The sequence below is a fragment of the Myotis daubentonii genome, chromosome 14 (assembly GCF_963259705.1).
Source record: "Myotis daubentonii chromosome 14, mMyoDau2.1, whole genome shotgun sequence".
NCBI lineage: Eukaryota > Metazoa > Chordata > Mammalia > Chiroptera > Vespertilionidae > Myotis > Myotis daubentonii.
In genome coordinates, this window is record NC_081853.1 from 34,618,499 (window position 1) to 34,646,235 (window position 27,737).

The following is a 27,737-nucleotide window of genomic DNA, read 5'->3' on the forward strand; positions in this document are numbered from 1 at the left end:
ACATAAGATGATTTGATATTAGGTGATTGGACAAAAGGCAACAATCTTCCCCAGAAGCAGTTTACATGGGAACACAATTGCAGGGGCACAGGACGAGATTGTTTGTAACACTCAGAACTTGTGTGTGTAGGGTTACAGCCCTGATTAATCTTCACAAAAATCAGAACAGGTCTTGTTATCTTCAGCAAAAAATAAATAAGCAGTAAAAGCAAAAGTTTTTTTAAAAAAAAACTTAGGCCCTAACTGGTTTGGCTCAATGGATAGAGCATCAGCCTGCGGACTGAAAGGTCCCAGGTTCGATTCCGGCCAAGGGCATGTACGTTGGTTGCGGGCACATCCCCAGTAGGAGGTGTGCAGGAGGCAGCTGATCGATATTTCTCTCTACTCTTAACTCCCATAGCACTTTAACCATACCATTTTTTTTTTACACTTATCCCATCCCCCTTACATTTTAGCCATTGATATAAATCAGCAATTTTCAATTGGCTGCAAAAGGTACACTGGTGTGCTCCAAGAATTTTTAAACATGCAATAAATACCTGACTATTCAGTCAGGGGCACTGACCTCCTTTCCCTTAGATTGTCAAGTAAAAAAATGACAACAGCCAACACAACAGCTTTCTGGTGTGATTCAAAATTACACCTATACTGGAGGCCTGGTGCACAGGATTCGTGCACTGGTAGGGGGCATGGCCTTCGGGGATCGGCCTGCTGTGGGAACGCCACTCATCCCGGTCAACTGAGCAGCTGTGGACCCACCCTCTGAGCGGCTGCTCCCTGGTCCAGCATCTTCTGTGGAGCCAGAGCACTCGCCTCTCCAGGGGACCCGGTAGGGGTCGGGCCCAGGCACAATAGCACTGAGGGGCAGTGGGGTAGGGCTTCAGTCCGCAATGGCCACAAACCCGCCTCCCAGACTCCAGGGTCAGCTCTGTGAGCCTGGTGCGGTGCTGCGCGACCTGCGGGCTTCTGGAGGAGGCAGCAGGGAGCGAGGAGGAGGAGCCTGGGGTGAGGAGGCAGCCCGGGATCCTGCCCATCAGCCCTGGGTTCACAGCAGGAGCAACTGCTCATCCCGGTCAGCTGAGCAGCACTCCCACTGTGGTAGCACACTGACCACCAGGGGGCAGCTCCTGTGTTCAGCGTCTGCTCCCTGATGGTTAGTGCACATCATAGCAACTGGTCAACCAGTCATTCTGGTGGTTCTGCCATTCTTTCTTTGGACTTTTATTATACAGGATTTTTGTCACACAATTTTAGTCATCAACACTAATAAAAGAGAAAAATGGTAATTGGCGTACGAGCTACCCTTTTCATTGGCTAATCAGGGCTATATGCAAATTAACTGCCAACTTGGCAGTTACTGCCAACTAAGATTGGCAGTTAACTGCCAACTAAGATTGGCAGTTAACTGCCAACAAGATGGCAGTTAATTTGCATATGTAGGCACAATGCAGGGAGGCGAAAGGGAAAGCAGGAAGAAGCCCCCTGCCACTGACAGTGATCGGAAACCCCCGAGCCATGATCGGAGAATCAGGTGCCTTTTCCGCCCTGGCCAGTGATAGCAGGAAGTAGGGGTGGAGCCAGCGATGGGAGCTGGGCACGGTCGAAGCTGGCAATCCCGGGAGCTAGGGGTCCCTTGCCTGGGCCTAAAGGGAAGCCCACGATCGCGGGGCCGCTGCAGCTGTGGGTCCCCGCTGCCCTGGCCGGACGCCTCAGCCAGAGGCGTCAGGCCTGGGCAAGGGGCCGATCCTGCGATTGGAGGGTGATGGGGGTCAATGCCTGAGGGCTCCCAGTATGTGAGAGGGGGCAGGCTGGGCTGAGGGACACTCCTCCCCCACACACACCCAGTGCACGAATTTCGTGCACCGGGCCCCTAGTTAGCTTATATGTACTATGAGATAAAAAAAGGTTGAAAATCACTGATATAAATGATTTATTTATACTAACAGACAGGTTCATTAAAGAAAGATCATATTATCTCTGTTGCCCCACACCAGTCTGGAATTATATCTGACACAGAGTTAGGGTTCAATAATGGCTTTTGGATAGACCCCTGGTTACTATGGCCTTGATGAACTTCAAACTCTTAAGGAAGCAATAAACAATCTAGAATGCCAATTTATTCATATGCGATGAGAACCAGAACTGCCGATATAACAGGAAGCTCACATTGGTTTAGCCTGCAAATTTTTTTCCCCGTTAGAAGAGACATATATGGAGAACTGAACTGGAATGAGTAGGCTGCTCAGGGAGCCAAGAGACCAAGTGGGTAATTTTCATCAACAATAGCACCAAACAAGGTGGCCTGAGATAAAACCACACCTAGCACCAGGGCCACACTTCCCTGCTCAGATCTAGGCCCCAACTTTGCTCAGTGCTCCACACCCCTGACAGTTTCCCTTTATGACTCTACTTTCCTGTTCCCATACTAACCATTCTCCTTCTTCTTTTTTTTCCAGTCCTTAACCTCAGTTGCACATTAGAATCACCCCGAGAGCATTAAAAGATCCTAATGTCTGGACCTTATCCCAGATCAATCCAATCAGACTTTCTGGAGGTGGGCCTCAAGTCTTGGGATTTTTGAAAGCTCTCCAGGTGACTACAATGTGGAGTTAAGGATGAGCACTACCACGATCTTGATATCATTTTTGTTTAGCTATGTTAATATCACCAAGCATGAAACAGACAAGTCCAACCTTCCCCACTTTTTGCCCCGATAGTCGTATATTCTCTCTCTCCAGGAGATATGTGATCGCGCCTATTCTCTATTTTGTCTACTAATTTGACACCCAGCTATGGAGATGCCTTATCCTAACCCAATGGAAAAACCTTCAGGCAGTATCTGACAGGCCACTGGTGTAGTACGTGGTTAGGTGTACCAGAAACATAGGTAGGACAAAATGCTTTTGACATATATGACAGGTAGAAGGATCCAATATTTTATTCTTTATCATCAGCCTTTGACAGAAATGAGATAGGAAACAGCTGGAAGTAAGCGGTAAGGAATTTTTCAGAAAAACACACACAAAACAATAAATTTCCTGAGCGCTAATTTTTCTGTGGCTCACAGCGTGGGTCACGATGTAGCATAAAAATGAATCAGAAAAAGATGAATCCCATACATTGAGAAGTGAGATGGTTAATACTATGTATACAGTGCTGAGTGCCACAGAGATAAAATGCTATGAGAGGGGGAACGTGTGGGGAATGATTTCCAGCCAGGAGATTGTGGGAATCTTTGTAGAGGAGGCGGCATTTCAGCGGGGCCTGGGAGGATGGGGAGGATTTGAATGTGTGGGGCTAGAAAGGGTATTCTAAAGGAAATGGCCCAAGCACAGATGAAGGGGTTGACATTCTGGAAGATGGACAGGGAACAACAAGTAGATCCATTTCCCCTAGGTGGGGAGAACAGAGACACCAATATTTGAAACATTCTGACACTTTAGTAGTTTTGGAACTATTCCCGCTCAACGATTTAGTTAGATCTTAAGAAGTTATGAGAGTTCCGTTGTTTGCTTTTCATACTCGTAACCTGATAAGATGTGTCCAAAGGGTTGTGTGGTGGATGTAGTAGTCTCATGAATGCATTTATATAGGTATTAAATTAAATTAAAGCCTGGCTGGTGTGGTTTAGTGGTGGAGTGTTGACCATGAGCCAGGTGGTCACAGTTTGATACCCAGTCAGGGCACATGCCCGGGTTGCAGGCTTGATCCCCAGTAAGGGGTGTGCAGGAGGCAGCCGATCAATGATACTATCTCATCATTGATGTTTCTAATTCTCCCTCTCCCCTCCTCTCTCTGAAACCAATAAAAATACATTATATAAAAAATACATAAATTACAGAAGAGGAAACTTGGGAGATAAAAAAGCCCAAGTATTTCAATGGTGATATAGCATTTTCCTGAAGTGCAAGTTTGGCCATCTGACCTTTCCAGTATTACTATTTCAGCTCAATAAAAAGAGGACAGTGCCAGGCTGTGCTAATGAAGAGCAAATTCGGGTCTGAAGATGAGAAATACGCACGCGTCACTCCTCAGGCTCGAAGGAGATGACAGCCTGACAGCTCGGGGCTGAAACCCTGGAACCCCAGAAGCCCCACAGTTGGTCCCAGCCCTGCCAGCTGCTGTTGCTATGGCAACGCCCCTCCCCAGAGAGCAACTCAGCCCCTGGAAACCACCAGCATTTAAAAATTAACGCAGACGAACCTGGATTAGATTCTGCACAAGAAAATAATTCTTACAGAAACGTTCTTCGATGTCTAAGGACATACTTGGGGTGCATGGGGTTAAATTTAAATATGAATTGTGGATTAGATGGGCGCTTCTCAAACTTCAGGGTGCTTCAGACCCGCCTGTGGGCTTGTCAAACACAGATTGCCAGACCCCATCCCCAGAATTTCTGATTCTGCATGGCTGGGGGGAGGCTGAGACTGTATTTCTAACCAGGTCCCAAGTGATGCTGATATGGTCTGGGATCACACTTTTGAGTGAGAACCACTGATTTTGATCATGGTACTGTAGTTACGTAAGAAAGTGTCTTTGTTCTTATGAAATACTCATAGTGGTATTTAGGACAAAGGGACATCATGTCTGAACTTACTCTCCAAAGGTTCATGAGAAACAAATAGATGCACAAAATGAATAAAGAGAATGATAAACCGAATGTGGAAAAAAGATAATAATTGGGAAATCTGAATGAAGGGTATATGGGAGTTCCTTGTGTTATTCTTAGAACTTTTCTGGTAGGTTAAAATTTAAAAATTAATGCAGGGAAATAAATTTATAGCTTTATCATCTGGATCTGTCCAAGTCAGTAATAGCCACAAGCTACACATGGGTATTTAAATTTAAATTAATTAAAATTCAATAAAATGTAACATTGAGCTCCTCAATCACACTAGCCATACTTCATCAAGTGCTAAAGAGTCATGTGTGACTAGTGACTACTGTACTAAACAGCACAAATACAGGACATTTCCATCATCGCAGAAAGTGCCTTTGGACAGTACTGATGACAGTGAGATGTGCAGGGCCAGGACAGTTCAGTGCCCCAAGGCAGGGGTAGAGGTAGCAGCAATAGTCGCAAGCAGTAAGAGTCAGTTGTTTCCCACCTAAGATAGTTTATTCACTGAATGGGGCTAAAGGGAGAAAGTGATTAAATTATAAGCAGGTGGGTCACAGTGGCTTTGCATGGATTAGTGACATCTTTTTCTATGAAACAGATCTTTATTATGATTTCGAGAAGAGAAGGAAACTCTCACCTCACAGTACTCCGTGATGATGCAGAAATTGTCTTGCTCCACAAAGCTGGCGTGGAACTTGACAATGGCTGGGTGGTCCAGCTTGGAAAGGAGCTGGGCCTCCAAATTGGCCTGCACAGTGTCATTTGGATTGAGCCCTCCCACGGAGATTTCCTTCAATACCTTTCTGCAGCCAAAAAAATTTTTTAAATATAGTTAGAGCTAAAAACACACACACACATTTAGTAGATCTAAACAGGTGGTGCAGATCTAATCAATGCACAGGCTGTGACTACTCATAGGTCTGGTATTACCTGTTAGGACACTGTGTCTCTAGGCAGAGCCTGGGCCTGCCTCTCCGTCCTAGCCAAGGACATGGCTTCCCCAAGGCCTCTGGCCTCCACACCTGTGGCTCTACGGTTCTGCTAAAACACGGCGGAGATGGAGCTAATCTTGAGCAACATCACTGAGATGGCCCTTCCTCTGTCTCTCTAGATATCTCCATTTCTTTTTGATTCTTGCATGGTGTCTCTGTTTGTCTGTTTCTATCTCTCTGTGTGCTTTTTCTCTCTCATCTGTTTTCATCTGTTCTGTCTGCTTTTCAATTTCTTTATCCCTAACTTGGTGTCCCATTTCTGTTTCTGTGTCCCTTTGTCTCTGTCTCTATGTATACATATGAGTATGTGAATATCATGTAATATATACAATGTAATATAATGCAACATAAATATATCTGTGACTCTGTCTCTTATTCTTGCTTTGCTTATCTCTTTCTTTGACTTTCTCTCTCTGTCTGTGTCTCTCTCTGCCTGTGTGTGTGTGTGTGTGTGTGTGTGTAATACACATAAGGCACACATACACACACACATGCTTCTCTCTCTGTCTCTAAACTCTAAAATTTCCCAAATCTATTAGTAGGACAATATCTGTTTATTTTTTTAAACCATCCTCTGCATAGCATACTTTACTGCTACCCATATTTAGAAGAGAAAAAAAATCTAAAGACATTGACAGAGGTATTTAGGATCTTGAGCATATATAAGTGGAACAAGCACTCATTAAATCTCAAAATTATTAATTTTAAAATTGTGGTAACTCAGTGAAGAGTAGACCAACACATTATCTCTTCCCATCTAAGAAAAAAGAAGTCTGATGAACAAACCAATTATAGTACCAGAGTGTAAATAAACTAGACTGCTGGGTAGAAGTACTTTAGAATGCCAATTACGTGTGTAGACATATTCCACTGATTATAAGTGAGCTGTCGCTGTTCATTAAGGCAAATTCAGTAGGACCTGTACTAGAAATCATTCTTCAAAAAGGGTTCCTTAAGACTTATCACCTATGCATATTAATGAAAATGTATTTATATAGACACTCTCTTGATTAAAGGCCCTTTAACTAATTCATAGATTAACCAGCGTCCTCCAGTCCTTCCTAACAAATGCTGAGGGTTGCCTTTGCCAAAGGGATGCTGGAGCTAGGAGGTGCTCTGTGGCACGCCCATTCCTGTCCTTTGTTGAGACCTGTGTGCTTACCAAAGTCACTGTGTTTACCTCAAGCTTATTTATGCCGGTTGTGCTCATTATTTTAAACTTGTGACTAAAATATGGCAAACTGATAAAATAAGTGTGAAAGTTATCTTTGCTAGAAAAACTAAGTCAAATGCTTACCAAAAAAACACTGACAAGTTGGAAAAAAATGTGGTTGAATAAGTAATTGACACAACATTGGTTAAAAAATGAAAAAATCTAATATTCTTTTTAATGTTCTTCATCATCTTCCGATTCTGAATTCATCCCACCCCCAAAAGACAACCACAGCAGGCACTGTCTCCACAATGAGTGGTCCAACTACACTAGAAAGGACGGCTCTTCACAGGCTCTGCCTGGGCATTTACACGCGTCTTTAACTATGGCTGCAATTTAGGAAGTTCGAATATTTGGTCCCCTTTCCCTAATGGTGCTTTCACATGATTCTGTTAGTTACAGAACACGCTATTAGTCTCTACTTGATAATGAAGTAGATCCTAGAGCAGTGGTCGGCAAACTGTGGCTCGCGAGCCACATGCAGCTCTTTGGCCCCTTGAGTGTGGCTCTTCCACAAAATACCATGTGCAGGTGCGCATGTACGATTGAAACTTTGTGGCCCATGCGCAGAAGTCGGTATTTTGTGGAAGAGCCACACTCAAGGGGCCAAAGAGCCACATGTGGCTCGCGAGCCACAGTTTGCCGACCATTGTCCTAGAGGAATGGTTGTTTGATAACACATTTATGGAAAAACTGTTCTATCAAGAATTTGGCTAAGAAGGACTTCATGTTGCCTGGCCAGCATGGATCAGTGATTGAGTGTCAACCTATGAACCAGGAGGTCACAGTTCAATTCCCGGTCAGGGCCCATGCCCAGGTTGCGGGCTTTATTCCCAGTGTGGAGTGTGCAGGAGGCAGCTGATCCATGATTCTCTCTCTCCCTCTCCCTTCCTCTCTGAAATCAATAAAAAAAATTTTTAAAAAATGGCCTCCTGTTATTGAGAATGGCATCTCAGTATACATAGTATAGTTAATATACTATAAGGAGCTTGAAATGGCATACACAGCTATGGTTTTTGTAACTTCTGAAGACTATGAAGCAGCAGGCAGAGCTCAATAACATCTTCATGGTGCTTTTCCAGTAATTCACGGTGCCCCAGCTAACATGCATTGTAAAAGTCATAGTGGTTAAGCATGACTATATAAAGCCTTACACAAACTTGTAATATTCTCTTGCTGTGAAGAAACAAAGGCTATAAAAAGCTTCAAGATGCTTATTTTTCCTTGCAAACATCAAGTATTGTGCAACAGAGCATGAGGTTTTACATATAGTTACCTGAGCCTTGCCTGGCAGCCTGATGATAAAGCATAAAATCTCATTTGCCCACAGCTTAGCAGATGAAGGTAGGACCATTAAGACAGGTGATTTCTAATACAATCATCTCCGGCTGACACGGAGACACTCTACCTTCCTTCCTCACCGAAAATCCTGTCACTGAGCTGACAGGGGGAGCTCCCATTGCATATCACTGACTATGAGATGCAATCAGACAAAGAAAGCATGGAAACTTACCAAGTCAAGGACAGCTTGTCACCTGCTCAGGGACGCTCCGCCTGTCACCCACTCCTAACTGACATGGCAGGTATTTATTTTATCAGACTCTTCAACTGTTCGGGAGCAACTTTATGACAGCAGCGAAAACGGCCATCCCGCCAGGCGCCTCATTTTGCAGACTTTCTGTTCTCTCTTCCGAGTGTCATGATTCTTTATTTCTAGAATCTGTAGTGAACTGACAACCCAGGAGAGTGACTTTGAAAATTTGGGTCAACCACAGCTAATTTATTCCCTGAGGATTGGCCCACCTTTTGTACAAATAGAACCGATGATATTTTTGAGATGTTCACCAAAGTTTGGTTTTCCCCCAAATCTCCTCAGATCCTTTCACATTTTCCCCACTGAAGCAACAGCAAATGGAAAAAGATGGCATCATAAACTATAGAGAATATGAGTCAAATCCCCAGTTTATGATTTTCCAATAGAGAGTCCAAAGCCAAAGAGAAAAGACATGGCGGACATCTGATGAGTGGGTGAGTGTCCTCCCTGCCCCCAGGTGAGAAGGAGACCCTCTGGACCAGATGAAGGGAGGCAAGAAAGTTAGGGACTGCTGAACCCTTGAAAAGAGTCCCTGACCTCTAGGCAAGGTCCAGAGAGCAGGACAGGAATAGAACTCCAAGATGGGGGAGGGAGCCTATGGGCAGAAGAACTATGCTCTTTCCAAAGCAGCCAAAGAAAATAGCAGGACCCTCACATTTTCTGGGGTTCAGAAGGGGGCAGGCGTGACAAAGGATTCAAGGGGAGAATTAGCCAGTGGGCCTCAAAGAGCTTTAGAATCTCCAGTGAGGACTGCAGAAAGTGGCAGAAAGATGTTCCACGCAGCCACAACCATCTCAGTGAGAGCCAGTCAGCTGGTGAGGCCAGAAGACTGCCCAGTTAGTCTAGAGATAACTAGCTATAGTCCCTTCCCTTGTGATTTCACCATCAACACTCGAGCATTGCAAGAATACAGTAAGTACCTACTAAGTGTCTAAGGAGTAGCGGGCTCTGGGGATTCCTGGTCCCTGCCCCGTGTCCCCTGGGGAAGGCAGATATTAAACAGGTAAGTAAGCACAAGTGTGTGTTTGTATTTTTAAAAACATCAGACCAAGACAAATGCTATAAAGTTAGGGTAAGTGATGACAGAGGCCCTCCTGATTTAAGATGCTATGACTCTCTAAAGTGATCGCAGCTACTGTACCCACTGAGGGCAATGCCACAGGAAATAGATTTTAATCTCAGCTTAAATAAGAGAGTAATTTTTTGCTTATTTGACTTTGTTTGGATTCAGCATTCATCTGTTTGACAGAAAGAGAATTAAATCTGCTCAGGACTTTTAAGATAGAGTTTTCATCCATCTAGCAAGGCAGCAATTATTTTCATGAATTCTTTCTCAAAAGTTAAACTCTCATTTTTTTCTAATTTATAACAAAATATAGTTTCTGTATATAAATTTTTGAAAATAAAACATATGGAAACTATTACCTACAATCTATCATAGAGATAATCAACATTAACATTTCTCTGTATTTCCATCTTTTTCTACACATTATTTTTAACAGTAGAGGCCAAACAGTTTACACAACTTGCCTGCTGATATATTCACGAGACGTTATCATGGCTGACACCTGTCATTTGTGACTGCCAGTATCTTTAGGCAACATCCCTACAATTGTAGTAGATCCCTGGATTGTGGGTCCTGTCTTTTCCAGATAGATAAAAACAAACAGGCAACAAACAAAACCTACCTCTCCCACCTCCCTTGCATTGGGGTGCCAGTATCTACCCTGGCTTCCACCAGTCAGCTACACCCATCTAAGACGTTGCCTGGGTGTGAGCTGTGTGAAGAAACAGGGGAGACACGGGGCCTCCCGCTCACTAACACAGGTGCCATAGGAAACAGTATGCCCTGGGGGCAGGGGCAGCAGGTCACCTCAGTGGTGTGGCTCTGGCTGATGGTTCTGGAAACTGAGCTGTCAGCCTGCTCCCCTGCCTTCCCACTGTCACTGTGCGTTATCTGTATTCTGCCTGACCATGCAGAGGGTGGCTGCTCTTGTCTGCACCTGGGAGCCCTGAGCAAGGCAGTTCGTTATGCATAACATAAGTACACTGATGTGTTAACATGAGTCACTGTTAACACTTTGGGGTAATGAAAATTGAACCCCCAATTAACCTCATTAGGTTAACTTTTATTTATTTATTTGAGTCTTAAAATTTAAGCTCTTCTAAGGGATTTTAGGCCACAGTATTTCTCATTTAGAGGTAGGAATATCATGAGAGTGGAAGCATCCTTTTGAAAGTTATTTCATCCCCTTTAATATGACATATAACTTTAAAATGTAAAGGGTCTGAAAAAATATAATATCAGAGTGATATGTATTAGAAAAGTGACACATTGATTTTTTTTTTAAAAAAAAAAAAAGGAAAAGCCAATTATCAACAAGACGAAAATAAAAAGTGTTGGGAGAGGATGTGGGAAAAAAGAACCCCTATACACTATGGATGGGAATGTAAATTGATAGCAACTATGGAAAACAACATGGAGTTTACTCAAAAAATTTTAAAAATGGAGCTACCATATGACCCAGCATTCCCTCTTCAGGTTATCTACTCTAAAAAAAATTGAAAACATTTATTCATAAAGATATATGTACCCCTATTTTCATTGCAGCATTATTCATAGCCAAGACATGGAAACAACACAAGTGTTCTTTGATAGATGTTGGGTAAAGAAGGTGTGGTACATGTAGACAATGGAATACTACTCAGTCATAAGAAAAGATGAAATGCTGCCATTTGCAACAATGGATGGATCTTGAGTATCATGCTAAGAGAAATAAGTCAGATGGAAAAGGGCAGGAAACATATGATTCATTCATATGTGGAATATAAAACATAAGGCAACAAATAAATAAACAAAAACAAAAAACTCATGTTGACATAGACAACAGTATGGTGGTTATCAGAGGGTGTGTGTGTGAGGGGGGACATTGAAGAAGGCAAAGGGGTTAAAAAATGGTGATAGAAGGAGATTAAACAGGGTTATAAGCACACAATGCAACATACAGATGATATAATAGTGTACACAGATGTATAATATTGGAATATAGGGGGCCCTAGTGGCCAGAGAGAGGCCTCAGGCGCAATTAATTGCAGGTGCTGGCAGTAGGAGGCTGGGCCCATGGATAGGAAACATTAATAGCCCAGGGGACACAGGTAGGGCACCCCACCATCTTCCACAGGGATAAAAATAAAGAACATTTCCTCCATGTTAAATTCTGGTCTATTCTATCAATACTCCTAAAGATGGCTAGGATATTCCTGAAGTTGGCTAGACAAAATAAAGTGTCTTGAATACTGAATAATAAAGCTGCAAATTAATTATAACCTATAGATAAATTCCATTTCCTAAGCTTTTCAAAACTGATTTAGTTCTCAAACCTAGTAGCAGCATATAGGAGTATTACATACAGATAATAGGCAAAGGATAAATAAGTAATAATAAAGATAATAAACAAAGAACAAATAAGAGTATAAGTATTTCAGACATTTCTGTTTGGCAAATATGCTATTCTTGGCTCCTGACTAGATTATATTTTCAGTTGTGGTGTCAAATTCCATGCAGTGTTTCACTGCTGGCACCATAACAAATTACACAAGTTGCCGTTTCCTCTCCTAAGTAACAGAAGAGAGGAAACAGCAAGCTCAGCAGTAGGAGGTTTGAAGGCAAACACTGCTTACATTTCGAGATTGTCTGAGGTACTATAACTCTGCAGGTGTGATTTCATGTATGTAAGGGCCAGTTTTTAATAAGTTCAATTGTGCGAAACTCATTTGATTCAAAATTGTTAAATAACTGAGTAGTAATATGCCTTAAAAACAAAAATTAAAACTGGTAACATATGACTTATGGCAACAAATCATTCACTCATTCTCTCATACTTTGAAAGGTACTGAGCTGAGAGCAAACAAAGACCCTGTTCACATCAGCAAGGAAATTAAGGAGCATGACCGTGTCAGTATGGATATGAAAGAATAATTCACCCTAGATAATCGGGTTAGCTTTTGTCATGACTATTATATGCTCCAAATTTACAATGAGTGCTAGGTTAGTATTCAGAATGCAGTGCTCCAATTCAGAATTCCTGTCGGGTTTTCATTTTGAACATTATAGAGCAACACCAGGACTGTGGCTTTCAGTGGGAAAGCCAGATGTGATGCAAAGCCCACCATGAAATCGAGATACAGAGACAAATTGAGTTTTAAGGGCAACAAAAACTAATTAGAGCTACATTTCCTTCACTACGTAAAACTGACCCAGGATAAGCCCAGCTTAAAGTAAAATTAAATTATGATCCAGGCAAGAAGAAGGTTGGTGCTCCAAAAATAAAATGAAAAAATAATCTGGGGTGTCAGAGAAATAAAGTCCCCTAATCTGACTGGTAGCAGGTAGATGCTGGTTGGCCTCAGTTAACAAAAAGTTTGTATTTCTAAATTCCAGTCTCCAATTCATCATAACGGTAATTGTAATATATGGACTTGTGCTAAATTTCTCTCTTCGATTTAACTATAGCATAAAGCAGGTTGTCATTTTATTTAATTTTTGAGATGGAAAGGAAAGAAAATAAAGCTCTCTATATTAGCATATTTCCATTAGATGGTTTAAGCAACTGATTCTGGGTCTTATATTTCTGCTTAGTGCTTATACCAAAAAAAAAGGCATCAGAAAGCCTAGGCTTAAGCTACCGACACAGCTCAAATTAGGATCTACTGCTAAGAAGAATCTAGTTGCCCTGAATGAGAGCTTTGGATTCAGGCACTGATTTGTAACCTACAAAAAGTTACTGTCGACTAAGAGGAGGAAGAGACCGGGGACCGGTGGCTAGCCTGTCTCTCATTACAGAGGCTGCATTTTCCAGAGTCAGGAGGGCAATGGGGAACCTGGCTAGCTAAGTGCTTCAGAACCTTTGTGTGTGCTGCATCTCAGAGGAGGCTGTGCAGAGTTCATCCTACCTGCCCAAGGAGTTCCCAGGACCTCTGCACGGGAGACCCCCTCCCCAGGTCATCACCCTGAGCCAAGGACACTAAACACGGCCATGAGCACGGCCTTCCACCAGTGTTTTTTCTGGAGACGCTGGAATTTATCTGAGCATAAATCAAAGTGTTGTCATGTTCATACAATTAAGGGAAAAAGAACTGTCAGAGTCATAAAGCGGGATATCTGAAGAAGCCTCCCAGGAAGGAAACAGGATCTTAAGAGCAGTGCTTCTCAAATTTTGCTGTGCCCGTGAGTCATCGGGATATCGGTTCCAATACAGGCTTGGATGGGCCCGAGCTGGCCCATCTCTAACAAGGTCACTGGTGATGCCCAAAGCTGCTGGTTTGGGGAGCACACTTTGAGAAGGCGGGTCCTAGAAGGCAGGGTCTAGGAGACCGCCATCTCTGGGAGTGCTGACAGTGGTTCTCAACCTTCCTCCTGCCGCGACCCTTTAATACAGTTCCTCATGTTGTGGTGACCCCCAATTTCATTGTTACAAATTGAATATAATTAAAGCATAGTGATTAATCACAAAAACAATATGTAATTATATATGTGTTTTCTGATGGTCTTAGGCGACCCCTGTGAAAGGGTCGTTCGACCCCCAAAGGAGTCGCGACCCACAGGTTGAGAACCGCCCTAGAGGCTTGGAGGACAGTGGGTGTGAAGAGCAGCCCGAGAGAGAGGGTGTATGTCCAGGCAGCGTGAGATATCCTGTATGCAAATTGACCCTAACAGCAGAATGACTGGGAATGACTGGTCACTATGACACACACTGACCACCAGGGGGCAGACGCTCAATGCAGGAGCTGCCCCCTGGTGGTCAGTGTGCTCCCACAGGGGGAGCTCTGCTCAGCCACAAGCCAGGGTGACAGCTGCCAACACAGCAGTGGTGGTGGGAGCCTCTCCCGCTTCCTCAGCAGCACTAAGGATGTCCAACTGCTGCTTAGGTCTGCTCCCCGCTGGCAAGTGGACATCCTCCGAGGGCCCCCGGGCTGCCAGAGGGATGTCTGACTGCCAACTTAGGCCCAATCCCCCCAGGGAGCAGGCCTAAGCCAGCAGGTGGACATCCTCCGAGGGGTCCCAGACGGCGAGAGGGCACAGGCTGGGCTGAGGGAACACCCCCTCCCCCCAGCCTCCGCAGTGCACAAATTTTTGTGCATAGGGCCTCTAGTTATTTGATAATAAAGGCTTCGAACCACTGATGGTCCAGCCCCCTCACTTTACAGATGAGGACACTAGAACCCAGAGAGGCTGTGAGACTTGACCACGCCCCCTCCTGAGAATATTTCACAGCCAATACCAATAGGACCCCAAAACGCCAGTTGGTTTTAAAGCACCATTAGGAAAATGGCCCTTCCAGTTTGGGCCCATGTGTTTGTGTTGGTTTCCTCTTGCTCTGTTCCCAGTAGGGATAAGGTGCAGCTGCCACTGACCCTTCAAATGTATCTTGTTACACAATTTATTACTCTCGTGTATTTATACTCTGCCTCATTCCACAGAGGATCTGACATAACATATAATAAAATTAAAAAATGAGGCCGGCAGGAATAGGTAGAAACGGGAAGCAGGGAAAAGCAGAACGCTCATATGCAGCCAAAAATGGCTGCTACAGTTGAGCTCAGATTTAATTCCAAGCTTCGGGGGATGTATTATTACTACTGCTGCTGCTGTTATTGATGATCATGCCATAGAAGTAACTCTTGCCTCTCATAAGAGGGTATTTCAACCTGTGGATCCTTCAGGACATAAACTGCCTTTCATTTTAATCACACAGCAGTAGTGGTTTCCTCAAACAGGACATCAGTGGTTATTTTAAATAGAACTCGTTCAGAAATAGGACTCTAATGTACATATGGAATAACACGCCTTGCTGTCTAATTTAGGCAAAGCTTCTTAACTCTTGCCTTACTCCAGTTTCTAATTTCAGAGCACCTGAGCTGTGCCAGACACTCTGCTTGTCTGAGACACAGCCTCTGCCTTCTGGGGTTTGCAATTCAGTGGGAGGGCAGAGACAAATAGTTACGAACGATAAGAAAGCAGCGTGCACCTTAAAAGAATGAAAGAATATCCTAAAGAGAGAACCAAAGGCCAATCACATGAAAACATCCAACCACTAAAATAATAATATTGGTGTTAATTATGACAATAGCAGATGCCATATACGAAACAGTTATTTGGCACCCGGCACTGTGCTAAGACGCCTTGAAATGAGGAAGGTGAGAGAAGACACTTGGAATGAAGAAACTGTGCCTTTAAGGGAGGCTCAGACCCTCACGTAAAGGCAGAGAGTCAATAGAGTAGGCAACCATCCCCAGTAATAATAAAACGAAGACCCCACTTCTGAATCCTGGGAACCTCACCACCATGGGATCCTGCCTCCTGCGTTCACAAAGTCAGACCTAAGTGAGCGGCACACAGAGACACAGTCTGTACACCAAGGGTGATAATCTGAATAATCAGGGAAAAAAGGTACCCTCCTGCCAACACCCGCCCCCCCCCCCCCCGAAAGCACATGTTTCAATTTCCATGAAAAGTATCTTTCAGAAACTGTAGAGCAATTCTGACATGACTCTCTGGCAAAGTTGAAAGACTGTAATTAAACAGGAGGCTGTGTGCTTTTAGGGCACGAAGCAGAGGCCAGGAGGGGCTCGCCTGGGCTATGGAGAATGAGCCTCACTAAATTAGCCTCATTTCTTTCTGTGAGAGGGTTATTTGATTGGTAGATCAGAGAGAAATAATTAGTCATATCTCATGATTTCAGCCCATCTGATAAATTCATGTTAACAGACGTGGACAAGAAGAGTCTTGTGACAGCCTTTTCATATGGGAGAGATGCGACCTTCATGTGGATTGGATTCATGGCGGGTTAAACAAGTGGGCCAAACAGGCTAGCGTCTTGGGTCTCAGGCCACTTTGCAGGTGCTCCCTCTTGTAATGCCCCTGGAATCCATCCCTAATAATATTTTGGCCAATATTTTATTAATGACTTGGGTGAAGACCCAAAAAGACATACTTACCAAGTTTGTAGAAGACACAAAGGCAGGCAACATAATCAACAGACATAGTCAAAGTGATTGGAGAAGCTGAAATGTGAGCTGGAAACCACCCAGGTGGAATTCTGCAAGGATAAACCTGGAGTTCTATCTTACCATTTGCAACGTCATGGATGGAACTGGAGAGCATTATGCTAAGTGAAATAAGCCAGTCAATAAAGGAAAAATACCACATGATCTCACTCATTCGTGGACAATAGAGACCATTATAAACTTTTGAACAATAATAGATACAGAGGCAGAGCTGCCTCAAACAGATTGTCAAACTGCAGCGGGAAGGCCGGGGAGGGTTGGGGGGCAGGAGGTAGGGGGGTAAGAGATCAACTAAAGGACTTGTATGCATGCATATAAGCATAACCAATGGACATAAGACACTGGGGGATAGGGGAGGCCAGGGGACTGTCTAGGGCGGGGGGATAAAATGGATACATATGTAATACCCTTTGTAATACTTTAAGCAATAAAAAAAAATAAAATAAAATAAAAAAATTAAAAACAAACAAACAAACAAAAAAAACCTGGAGTTCTACAGTTACGGCTGGGAAAATAAAATCTCAAGTCTAAAATGAATGAAACCCATTTAAGAGTAGAATGGCTGATCTATAAGAACTCTGAAGGTGTGTGGGATAAAACTAGTTGCCCCCACCCCCCCAAATTCAATATGAGACCACAATATGATGTGACTGTTAAAAGAGCTCCTGAGACTCCAAGCTGATTTTGAAAGGTCTGAAAGGTTTTAGTATAAATACACTTGGTTCCATTAGGCCCCTTGTGTTCAGGCCTGGAAGCCTCATTTCAAGGGAAATAATGTCACAGAAGTTACCCAAGGAATGATGGTTAAGATTTTCAGGAGTCTTAAAATCAGGTTACCCAAGGAACAGAGAAACAAAAGGGACAGAAATATATTTTCTCCACTTTACAGATGAGAAGACTGAAACTGATAGTTTAGGTAACTGTGAAGTAAATGGAGAAATTGATACATGAACGCACAAGGGTCTCGCTTTAAAGCTGAGGCATTTTCAATTTATTATTAATGTAACCCCTATCCGTGGTTAAAACATTGATAATATTATCCAAGAGAAGATCAGACAAAGAGGGGACATGATGACTATGTCATACAGCATATGCCAGCCTTCAGTCACTACTTCCCATGCCTTCCTCTCTGCACCCCTTCTCTGCCCATTTACGTTCATGTAAACCTTGACTCCTATGCTCTCTTCTACAATGTCTTTTCCATTCTATAAAAATGGGCTATGTGCGCCTCCATCTAGACCAGGGGTGGGCAAACTTTTTGACTCGAGGGCCACAATGGGTTCTTCAACTGGACCGGAGGGCCGGAACAAAAGCATGGATGGAGTGTTTGTGTGAACTAATATAAATTCAAAGTAAACATCATTACATAAAAGGGTATGGTCTTTTTTTTTTTTTTTAGTTTTATTCATTTCAAACGGGCCGGATCCGGCCCGCGGGCCGTAGTTTGCGCACGGCTGATCTAGATTCTAGCATGTCCTGCAAGGCGTTGAAAGTGCCTATTTACTTCCTGGTGGGCCTGGCTACTCTGTCAGCTGTTTGAAGGCAAGAGCCACATCCAATTTGGTTTTTATGTTTTATTGAAATATAATTCAGACGCCATAAAATTCACTCTTGTAACGTGCAATTCAGTGGTGTCAGTAGTGCACTCCCAGAGGTTTGAAATCATTGCCACTACCTAATTGTGGAGCATTTCCATCATCCCTTCAAAGAACTGGACTGTGTTCCCTCCCACCCCCAACTCATCTGTTGAAGTCCCAACTCCCAATGCCTCAGAATATTGCCAGTAATTTGAAGATAAGGTCTTTCATGCGGTGACTAAGTTAAAACGAAGCCAGTAAGGTGGGGCCCTAATCCAATATGACTGCTGTCCTTGTAAGAAAAAAGAAAGGGACACCCAGGCACATGCAGGATCGCACAGAGGAAAGACCCACGTAATGACACCGTGAGCGGCTGGCCATCTACAAGCCACGGAGAGAGGCCTCAAAGGAAGCCAACGCTGCGTGCGGATGGTGCGGGGGTGAGTTTATATGTCGCCGTATAATGAAGGAACAGACGGTACTTGGCAGCTCACTAGCAGCCCTGGAGCTCGAGTCACCACAAAGGACATTATGCAACCTTGTAATCGGAACCAGAGAACCTTCCAGGTTAAAGGCTAAAATGCCTTTGCACCCTCTCCTAGGGAGAGGAGGTGGACTGGTCATGTTGGGGGGAAATGATTTACACAGTTTAGGCAGATGGGGAAGGTCCAGTTGATAGAATACCATTAAGTGTGAGGCTTCATTTAAAATTTGTCTGACAGGAGGGATTCAAGAGCTGTACAATCTTTAGCAAGAGAGGGACATTATAAAAGTAGTATTCTATAAAATGGTCAACCTTGAGCTTGAGGAAAGAGTAGAGTAGCCCACCCGTCAGGAAGCTGCTACAGATGTAAAATTACACTGGAGAACAAGGTAAATTGGAGAGATTCTTAAGGAAAAATTGGCAGGTCTCTCGATAGGTGGTGGACAGAGAAGTCAGTCACACGTGACGCTGTTTACCAGTTTTCAGAATCAGGAGTGGTAACTACCAGAAAAAGGGATACTTTCTATTTGATTTCGCTAAATTTCAGACATTGTCTGGATACTGAAATGGAGATTTCCCTTGGACCCTGAAAATATGAGACTGCTTCATGGCTGAAAGATCAAAGCTTGAGGGACAGGCTTTAGGATAATCTGCTCTCAGGTAACGGAAAATTAGGAAAGTAAATGGAGCAAATGTGAAACAACACCTATGCTTAACCATATCATCCTTCACCCAGAGAACATTTACCAGATAAACTTGAACTCAGTGAATCATCAGAAGACTAGATAAACTGCCTCAATGAGAAAAGCAATGAAAGCAAGTGAACAGTGACAAAACAGAGCATATTTTCTCTCATTAAGTGTGGCATTCAAGACCTTTATGTCTAAGTTTTCACGTGAGGTTATAAAGATCTGTTCAAACAAAATGGCTTCACCCTTGCTAATTATTTTAAAACCTTCAGAACCAAAACAGTTCAACTACTCTGATTGCTACTGAACTATGCCAGAGGTCTGTCATTTTGGGGGAGACTCTAGTTGCCACCCCCTATGCACCTGCCACAATCCCCTTGCTATCTGTGTTCAGGGCTGGCTTCATGGGCATGGACCTGGGCAGTCACACAGGGCCCAGCGATTAGAAGGGCCCTACATGTGGTTTAATGCTCTGCAGTCACTGCTTTGAAATTCAAGGAACCTTGCATTTTCATTTGGTACTAGTATCTCCCAAATGAAGTAGCCAGTCCTGCCTGTGTTATTCAAACATAACTATTGCTAAGCTAATCAACTTCATTCTTGGTCACTGGATCAACTTTGCTTTTGATACATGGGATGAAGTGAGGCAGGGCTCAAACCTGTCAATCCCCTATATGAATGCTCTTGACATGGAATGGGTGTGGGACCATGGCTACAGAGGAGGAAGTCAAGAAGCCATAGGAGCATTTATAAGAACGGAAACATCTTCATCTCTTGGTGCAAATCAGGTGCTCAAAGCCATGCTACCAACAGTGGGACCACTTAAAAATTAACTTTCTAGCGTCAGTAGAAAAGGCCAAATGGAAATCAATTGTGTGCACACTTCGATACAAATGCTATTAAACACACCCCCTTCACATGGTGTGGGTGGATCTCACTTTGGTTCCGTTCCTAAAGGGACGATCAGGAAGAGCTGGAGCACATTGACAGAGCTTCAGTGAATGAGGAGCTCTCTGATGGGATTTTTATCACATTTCAAAATCAGGTTTTACTTCTTATGGGTTACACTTCCAAAATTCTAGCTATGTCAGGCAAATATGACTATTAAGTCATAATAGTTACCCTAACTCTTCAAGAATGTCTGTAAAAATAACTAAATCTCCTCCTCTTGTATTTGAATCTCCAGCTCCAGAAAAAGTATATTGAAATAAAATTGAAGCAATTCTTAGTAGTTTCAATGAGCTAAATATATTTTCATAGGACCAAGAAAAATAATACTTCTCCTTAAAATAATCTGAAAATGCATTTGCAGTGGTAATCAAAGGTTATCCTAAACTAGAGATCAGTAATGCCTTGTAGCTACCTGGAATTTTTATAATGCTTTTTTTATTTGAAGCATCCTTATAGAACTATTATAAAATCAAATAAAATCATGTTATTGAAATATTTTTTCAAAGGAAAAAGTTATATTATTATTGATGGAAAACAATATAAAAAGACAATTTATGGGATTTACAGGATCAAATTTGAGCAATTTTATGTTCATAGAAAATTTAGGCAAAAGAAAATTAAATACTTCATCCTAATCAATTACACCAGTTTATTTTCAAAATTTAATGGTTAAACCTTCAATTAAGATACAGGAAATCTTACATTTGTTTTCAGTACCCTAGCACACCTTAGATTTGAACCAATCACCTCTCCTCAATTACCTCAGCTATAACCAGAGATAAATCCTGTCACCCAGACAGGCATATCTGTGAAGATCAGGGAGCTAACAGGTTAGACTGTCTGAGGATCTAAAGATGGGGTGACTTCCCTGCCTTGTCTATATTGTAGTATAAGTTATTTAAGGGAACTGTAATGAAGGCTTTAAGACTTCAAGAGATAGAGATGAGTCAATGGGTTTTATTTATTTAAAATACAATGATAAGCAATATCCAGATATTGTTCCAACAGCTTTCAGCCCTCAGCCTGAAAAGGGGACCCTTCAATGCCTAAACAGCCCTGATCCAGTCCTGGCTCTGTTTTCCCTGAAATTGGGGGCCAAAGACAGGAGCGGGAACCTGCCCCTGTGGAGGGCATCTGCTCTGACCCCCTTTGTTGCCTTCTCTCAAGGCAGAAACTGGGGGCCCTTGATGATACAGCTCATAATTAGACCCATCTGCTCCCCGAGAGGAACCACTAAGGAAGGCATCTGGAGTCTTTCCGGCTCCATGTAGAGGAATTTCCTGAGGGCCAGGGAACAGCACACGGAGTGTGCCAGTCACTGCTGAAGGACTGAGATATTTCCAGGCACGGAATGAAGCTGAAGCCTGGAAAATAGAACATCCCTTTGAAAATGCCTCGCTCCTAAGGTATCCTGGAAGACCCTGCCTGGAAGGGCTGAAGTGAGAGGGCAGCTACCCACTTCCGAGAACTCCCATCCCAACACGGGCGCCTGTTCATCTCAGAGTGAAATCTCTCCAGCAGAGAAAGGTGCACACACAATGAGACCGAGCCCGAGAGAAGCAGCCAGGGATTTCATAAGCATCTCTACTGACCTCAAGGCAGTGAAATGAAGTTAGAGCCCTCATGGGAAAACCTGGCGCCATTTCTCCCCACCCACAGTCGCCCTTATTTCCCTGTAAAATAGCTCCAACCCTCCAGATAAAGAACTGAATAACCATACTTAGGCCTCTCTGCTCCATTGCCCAGCCATGGCCTGGCCAGTTCATTCAGACATCAGCCCTGCCGGAGGCTGGGCTTTCTGCTATCTCTGGAAAGAGAGGGAAAGTAAGTTCAGCCTTGGAGTGAGGAAGAGGGAGGGACAGAGAGGAAAAGCTGTCCCACTGCGCCTCTGAAGGTTTCACACAGGAGGGGACACCCCTCAACCTAAGTTACAAAACCCATGTCCTACGAGTGGGTGGGTCCAGATGTCCTTCTCTGGATGAGCCTCCTTTCCCTGCAGCCCCTCCAGGCCTCTCTTCTGCATCAGGGCTTATCACTAACGTGGCCAACATGGCCTTTCGCTCAGGGCCGCAGATTCAGGAAGGGCTTCAATATGGACTTTTGACAAGAGCTCCAAGCCAGGTGACCTAGCCTCTGTCTCAGGGACACACCGACAGCTCCGACAGGTGCTCTCTACAAGACTTTCCATGTAGTCCCCATTCCCGGGCCACCCCAATACACTAGGAATTAAATTTTATAATAATTCCATAATTACCTTGTTAGGGTAGTCGCATAGCATTGTGTTTTTTTGGTGTTAATTTTTTGTTGTTAATTTTCAATATACCCCATTTTCTTGTTGCCCTGTTTTAGAAAGTCTTTAATAGACTTTAAAAGAAGGGAAGTGGCTCAGATGTGTCTCAGCCCCTGAGAGGCCCTGATCTCTCTCACCCCATTGGCCCTCATAACAGAGCTACTTGCATTCACATCCTACTTTCAGCCCAAATGCCAGATCCTGGAGGACAATGGCTGTAGCTGCTTCCTCTCTTGGGCAGCCACCAACTACATGCTTGTTGAACAAAACTGCATTTTGCCATTCTCATGGACAGTGGAGAGTTAAATTTGGATAAATTATGGCTTTTTCTTTTCAGATAGAGCACATAGACATTCTTGTATACACATAAACCAGGAAATGTATATCTGATACATAAGAAACACCACACCGATTTCATGCCAGTTAAAATAGTCTGTGAAGATAAAAAAAAAAAAATCCAAATTTATTTCTCAGCTGACTTGTGCTTTACCAAGGAAGAAATTAAAAGTATGGTAATGATCTATTTTTGGCCTTTTATTCATTTAACCAGTAATATGGAAATATTGGTAGACTAATTAAATGAAGATGACATTATGGGCCCTGAATTAATACTGCCAGTGGAAATACAGCCGCGGCTTAATAGTTGATCCACATGTTACATTACCACCATCTGCTGTTCATAACGCTGACTTTTAAATAGTGAGTTTCATTCTAATTCCCCTTAGATTTGTAAATCTAAGTAACACATATGCTTATGACCACTAATTTCAACATGGTGTCCACGGGTGTCCAACAGGGGTAGCATTGCCGCCCTAAGCTGGGCTCCTCGGTACACTAGTGCTAATAGGAAGGGCCCGAAAAGAGGGGAGACCAGTAGTTAAACAAATTTGAAAAAAACTCTTGAAGAATTACAATTTATCCCAGTAAATTTAAGACTCTGAAGAGTCCCTCAGCAAAATAGATAGATAGATAGATAGATAGATAGATAGATAGATAGGTAGATAGATAGATAGATAGATAGAGGAACGCAATTGTGGAAAACAAGTGTTTTCTAAACTTGTTTAATCATGGAACTCCCCCCCACACACACACCCACACACTTTTTTTTAAATCCTCACCTGAGGATATGTTTTTCATGAACTTTAGAGAGAGGGAATGAGAGAGAGAGAAATACTGATGTAAGAGAGAAACATCTATCGGTTGCCTCCAGCACCCGGGGATCGAACCCGAGACCCTTCGGTGCAGCTGACGATGCTCTAACCAACTGTGCCACACAGGCCGGGGCTGGACCTCCTTTTTATACAGAACACCCATTAACATTTTCAAAGGCAGCAGCATTCGGTGCTCTAGTGCTTAAGGCAAGAGGACACTGAGCCTATTCCAAAAATCATAGCTGTAAATGTTTCATTATATAAAATGCCTGCAAGCAATCTAGACAAATTTACAGCATGGTTTTTGATTATAAATACTTTGTCTCCAGATTTACACGTTTTCTTATATCACCTCCAGGAAAACAGGGGGGCAAAGGATCACTGTCATCACTAACCCTTCAAGTTATTTCAGAAAGTGAAAACTCCTCTCATCACTAGGCCTCAATAACTACACCTAATAGCAAAGAGGAGCAAACTCCTACGCCTGGAATGGGACTGCCAAAAGCAGGACATGTCTCGGAAATCGCATGCTTTATTTTAAAAAGTCACACAAGACATAGTGACGTGTGTGAAATGACAGATGTTCAGGGTTATTCACTGCAGCAGCATTTTTAACAACAAAAGATTAAAAACAACCCAAAAACACATCAACAGGAAAGTGGATAAATTATACTATGGCCATACAATGGAATGTACTATGCAGCTGTAAAACCAAGAATGGAGATAAGCTCTCTATACTAACACAGAAAGATCTCCAAGATACTTTTGCATATGAAGAAAAGCATGAAACAGAAATATATAATGTGCTAGTTTTTATCAGAAGGGACAAAAATAAGAATCTATATTCCAGAGTTGCTTCTATATACACTAGAGTCCTGGTGCACGAATTTGTGCATGGGTGGGGTCCCTTGGCCTGGCCAGCAATTGAGGCCGATCAGGGCCATCAGAGCTGGCCGGCTAGGGGAAGGGACTGCGGGAGGTTGGCTGTGGGAGCCCACTGACCACCAGGGGGCAGCTCCTTTATTGAGTGTCTGCCTCCTGGTGGTCAGTGCCCATCATAGCAACTGGTTGACCGGTTGTTCCTGTCGTTTGGTCATAATGGTTGCTTAGGCTTTTATATATATAGATAAAGCAACTCTGGAAGAATCCATAGGAAACTCTTAAGAGTTGGTCATCTTTTGAAAAGAAGGGGACAAGAATGAGAGGAGACTTAAACAGTACACATCTTTATATTTTTAAGTCATATAAATGTGTAACATTAAAATATTAAAAAAATAAAAAATTATGCAGAATGTTCACTCCATTCATGACATATTTACATTTATCTTCAAAAATATTTCAAATTACCTGTCTATTTTCACAATAGTAAAACTAAATCTACGTTTAAACTCCTGCTTGGTGGGTCACCTGGGACATCATATGTTGTCCCAAGTATGGGTTTAGGCAATTTAAAACTTGCTTGAACATTTAGCCTTTATTCCCTTTAGAGAACCAACACCAACACAAAAATATCGTAACCTCTACTTAAAAAATGCTTGCTCAACCGTTTGGGATTTTTACCTACAGGCTGGGGTTTTTATAACATGGCAAAATTGCCCTGGCCAGTGTGGCGCAGTTGGTTGGGGGTGTCATCCTGCAAACCGATAGGTTGCCGGTTTGATTCCGGTCAGGGCACATGCCTGGGTTGCAGCTCAATGCCCAGTAGGGGGCGTCCAGGAGGCAGCCGATTATGTTTCTCTCTCTTCCTCTCTCTAAAAAAATCAATAAAAATATATTTTAAAATAATAATAAAAAGATAACATAGCAAGGTTTACCCCAGGGTCTTAGAACTCTCATGCTCAAAATCTGTGCTGACTTACTTTTTGGAAGTGCCCACACAGAAAGTACCAGCACACTGAAATGGCAACTCAGAATGAGAAGCGTCACAGACTTCTGCCCATTCTTCAACGCCAGTGTCCAAGGATAAGCCCAACCTTAACAGCAAACCAACCCGCTGCTTCACAGCCCAAAGCAACTGGAGTTTCAAACTCTCCAATTACTTCTAATACATGGTTTTTAAAATGATGATTATAAAATAAATCAGTCTGGCTTAAGCCAAACAATTTCCTATTATATTTCCTAAGATTAAAAAATAATTAGGCTTCTTTTGGGTGTACCTTCACAGCACTGTTATGATTTTTATATAACATATGTGGAAAACATGACTTTTCTTTCTATGAAAGCTATGGTCCAATAAATTGGAAAAAAAAATACATTTCTTTGATGGAACAAGCAAATGTAATATGACTAATGTCAATAAAATGTACTACAAGTACCTGCATTTTATCCCTGAAAAGATATCCTAACGACAAGTTCTGTATCCTTGTTTACCTCTTAGAGTGATTCAATAAACCAACAGGGCCATAAGTGTCTCCCAAGTTCTCTCCAACTGTCGTTTTATTTCCAGGCATAACCAAGGCCAGAATTCAAAAGACAAACAGCGTGAGTGGCTGAACCAATGCAGCACGGCCAGCAGGGGGCAGTTCCTCGCTGCTTTCATCAACTCCGATTCCGTTCGGAGGGCTGTTCCTCTGGAATCCCTTCAGAGAAACAAACCGGCAGCGGGGACTGCGAGGCCTGAATCCTTACGGCCGTCTCCTGAGGACCTGGAGGTGCCGAAGCGGCAGAATGATTCCGCCTTCAGGTTCGATTGCAGTTGTAATAATGAGTTATGAATAATTGATCACTGGGCAATGAATTATTCAGGCGGGCACACAGTTTCCAAGGAATCCTGGCGTGAGCCTCGCTAATAGCATAGTAGGAGCCAGAGGCAGCAGCAGAGGGGACACCCCACAATTACCCCACGCTGCAGAGGCCTGGGTAGTTAGCGCTCTCAGCGTGGGCTTTTCAGTGAGCGGCCATATTAGTGCCTTTTGAAACTGTATAAAGTATAAGTCCCCACAGGGTACCCTCGTGTCCGTCCAAGTGTGGTTATGAAATACGGAGCCCTGACCTCTTCACCCATCAGACCAGGACATTTGTCATCCGCTGAGGGCAACCTTTGCTAGTTGAACTGAAAACTAGTGTTGAACTGATGTGTGATTCTCTCACATCAATATTTCTTTCTGTCTTCCCCTCTCTCTTCCACTCTCTCTAAAAATTAATGGGAAAATATCCTCGGATGAGGACTTAAAAAGAAAGAGATAGCAAGGCTTACTTAAAATTCAGCTTCACCTGTGTGTCAAGTCCCATCCATATCGAACATCCAAATGCTTCACTTACCTAAGTGATGTTAAACGGCCTTGCAAATCACACCCCTCATTGATCCTTCTTGTAATTTTCACTTCTAAAACAATTTTAAAAATAATAGAAACTACTCCTTAAAGCACAATCATCGTTGTGCTGAAATATCTCTGAAAGGGCACGTGAATTAAAAGCAGCTGATCAACAAGTAGCAAACCCAATGTTGTAAAAAGTGGATGGGCTGATCTTGGCCGAAACCCACAGCATCTGATTTCTGCAAGGCCCATGAGATGAAAGACACAGCAAGAGAGGGAAGGAAGCGCTGTCAGGCCACAGATCTTCCTCAAATCTCCCCTGGGGAACGCAGGTATAGCAGCTTGGTTTTTTTTTTAAGGGTTTCTCCAAATCTAAACTGATAGGAAATTAGGAACATCAATCAAACGTTCGTTAAAACGCTGAGTGCCTATCACATATGGGAGAAGTTGAGAAAACTGGCACCCATTCTAATCAAAGTCTCAATATCCCCAATTTTCCACTCTTAGAAATTTGGCAACCTAGAACATAGGATAAGAGTATCAATTTACACTCCCGGTGGAGGGGACAATTTGCATACTACACTTTTATTATATAGGATAGATGATACCACAATTCAAATTTTCAGTTCAAAAGCGTTATAAAGGTGGGTGCCAGCCAAAATCTGCCCACTCCTACTCCCGGGTCCATGCATATGTCAAAAAGGGAACCAGGTCATTTCAGAATGAAGGGACTGAGAGAGAAGATGCTTCCCTCGCTGATCCTGTGGGAGTAAATGGTGGTACAGAACTCCCTGCTGTGTGCCAGGCAGAGTGCTGGGCTGTTTGACCCGCCAAAAACTATTGGTGGAAAA

The 27,737-nt window shown here is 43.1% G+C and overlaps 1 protein-coding gene across 2 annotated transcripts in view; it reads right to left on the reverse strand.

Annotated features, from left to right (window-relative positions):
• NEK11 (NIMA related kinase 11) overlaps positions 1-27,737 on the reverse strand; it is a 163,523-nt gene that overhangs the window by 124,604 nt on the left and 11,182 nt on the right. For both annotated transcript variants that reach the window (XM_059663988.1, XM_059663989.1), the window contains exon 3: positions 5,259-5,424. In XM_059663988.1, coding sequence (XP_059519971.1) covers positions 5,259-5,424 — 166 coding nt within the window. The remainder of the gene's footprint in view (positions 1-5,258; positions 5,425-27,737) is intronic.